The sequence below is a fragment of the Sinocyclocheilus grahami genome, unplaced genomic scaffold, assembly GCF_001515645.1.
Source record: "Sinocyclocheilus grahami isolate Dianchi unplaced genomic scaffold, SAMN03320097.WGS_v1.1 scaffold1007.1, whole genome shotgun sequence".
Taxonomy (NCBI): domain Eukaryota; kingdom Metazoa; phylum Chordata; class Actinopteri; order Cypriniformes; family Cyprinidae; genus Sinocyclocheilus; species Sinocyclocheilus grahami.
The window spans coordinates 178,568-181,067 of record NW_015506186.1 but is presented as its reverse complement, the minus strand read 5'-3'; the positions used below and the strand labels follow the sequence as shown (position 1 = coordinate 181,067).

General features: G+C 36.8%; 1 protein-coding gene across 1 annotated transcript in view; it reads right to left on the bottom strand.

The window, feature by feature from the left end:
* Positions 1-858: 858 nt before the first annotated feature.
* The window catches only part of emsy (EMSY transcriptional repressor, BRCA2 interacting), a 36,127-nt gene continuing 34,485 nt past the window's right edge, over positions 859-2,500 (bottom strand). Inside the window, exon 19 of the mRNA XM_016250786.1 lies at positions 859-1,483. Coding sequence (XP_016106272.1) covers positions 1,295-1,483 — 189 coding nt within the window. The 3' untranslated portion in view covers positions 859-1,294. The remainder of the gene's footprint in view (positions 1,484-2,500) is intronic.

Sequence of the window (2,500 nt, the reverse complement as noted above, 5' to 3'; positions counted from 1 at the left end):
CAATCAGAGAGCAGAACACAAGCGGAAGCGGAGTCACAAAATGTCCTGATGAAGCAGCGCTCATCATCATCATCATCTGGAAGGGTCCAGTTCATCAGCTCTAATTAAAACTATAAATTAAAGGGACAGTGCACCTAAAAATGATCACTCTGTCATCAATCAATCACCATGAGGTTGTTCCAAACTGGTGTGAATATTTTGAAGAATGTTGGTAAACAAACAGTTGCTGGTAGCCATTGACTTCCATTGTATTTTTTCTATACTATTAAAGTCAATGGCTACCGTCAACTACTTTTCAAAATATCTATTCAGATTTTTAACAGAAATTATATTCTAGGGCCCTGTGAAATACCTTGTATCAGTTGTTAAACACATCAGAAGATATTTTGGTCCCCACTGACTTTCAATAGTATTTTTTTCCTTACTATGAAAGTCAATGGCTACCGTCAACTGTTTGGTTACATACACATATTCTTCAAAGTATACATTTATGTGCTTTTTTTTTAATGTGCCATTCTGCTGTCTTCAACAATTCAGATATATTTTAAGAATGCTGGAAAACAAATATTTGCTGGTAGCCATTGACTTCCATAGTATCTTTCCCTATTATAGAAGTCAATGGCTACCGTCAACTAACATTCTTCAAAATATCTATTCAGATTTTTAACAGAAATTATATTTCAGGGCTCTGTGAAACATCTTGTATAAATTCTCAAACACAACAGATGATTTTTTTGGTCCTCATTGACTTCCATAGTGTTTTTTTCCCTTACTATGAAAGTCAACGGCTACCGTCAACTGTTTGGTTACACACATTCTTCAAAATATTTTTTTTTGTATTTTTTTTTTTTACAAAAATGAATGTTATGGCCCTATGAAATATCTTCTGTCGTGTTCAACAATTCAGATATATTTTTAAAATGTTTGTAACCAAATATTTGCTGGTACCCATTGACTTCCATAGTATTTTTCCCTAGTATGGAACTCAATGGCTCAATTTGTTTATCAACATTCTTCTAAATATCTTCTTTTGTGTTGTGTACAGAAGAAAGAAACTCGTGCAGGTTTGATCAACTTGAAGGCGAGTAAATGAAGACAGAATGACTCTTTTTTGGTGAACTGTCCCTTTAAGTAGAAATCAACACAAACATTCCTATCGTTCCGTCAGGAATCGTATTCTCCATAAAGTAAGGTTTCGCTCTACAGCACAAACTCACTGCATGATTCTCTATACAGCTGTGATGAAGCACAAACAGAAGGTCTTTCTCCTCTGAACAAATCAAATCAGCACGCTTCACTGTGATTGGTCGGCCGTGGGGCTGGCCGCCGCCCCCTCGTCGTTGCTGCTGTCCACTTCCTGTTCCATGGCAGCTTCCTCGTCCAGACGCTGGCTGGTGAAGTCGGTGATCTCCAGGAAGCCGCTGGGCTCCACCACCACGTTTGATTGGCTGGAGTCGGGCATGATGGAGTACTGCGGGATCACCTGACCACAAACACACATCACATGACCTCAGCAACATCAATACAGCCACAGCATGGAATGTACTGTGTAGGGTACTTATTATTTTCCTCTAAACCACTAGAGGCACAAAAACGTGGCGTGGCACTTTCCAAAACATTCGCTTTTCAAGATGCACGTGCAAATTTGGCAAAGTTGATTCTGTGCTTACCTGATCTAATATTTGATGTTTTTTTAAACGGTGCAGATTTAAGTAGCAAATGAGAATCGCTCAAATGTATGCATATATTTTGAGACAAAGGTCTTCTTAAAGATTTTCAGTTTTAAGATAAAGCAACAGTTTTTAAATAACGAAAGAATATGTAAAAGTACACTGCAATAAATTATCCTCTGACTTAGTCTTGTTTTCTAGTATAAATATATAAACATTCTAGAAAACAAGACAAAAATATATTTTTTGCAGTGTATGCTGTTGGGGCTAAAGGCGCAGTAATTAACATGATAATTAATAGATGGCTGACTTTTCCATTTGTTGACATGACACATGGTTAGATTCAGATGGTAAATATCATATATTATGTTGGGCGTCCATATTAGAGATAATCACCAAGTTTAGAATGAAACCATAATTTAAAAACATCATATTAATCATATCATATAATAAAATAGCATTTGTTGTTACTACTGTAAATCTATATTAATTTATTATGGGATCTCCTTCAATGCTTTCAGAATCTTTACTTTTTAAAATGATTTTGTTTCTGTATTTTAAAATACAGTGTGTGTGTGAGTGAGTGAGTGTGTGTGTGTTATGTGTGTGTGTGTGTCTGTGAGTGTGTGTGTGTGAGAATGTGTGTCTGTGAGTGTGTGTGTGTGTGTGAGAGTGTGTGTGAGTTATGTGTGTGTGTGTGTGTGAGAGAGTGTGTGTCTGTGAGTGTGTGTGTTTGAGAATGTGTGTATGTGAGAGAGTGTGTGTTTGTGTGTTATGTGTGTGAATGTGTGTGTGTGTGTTTGTGTCTGTGAGTGTGTGTGTGTGAGTGT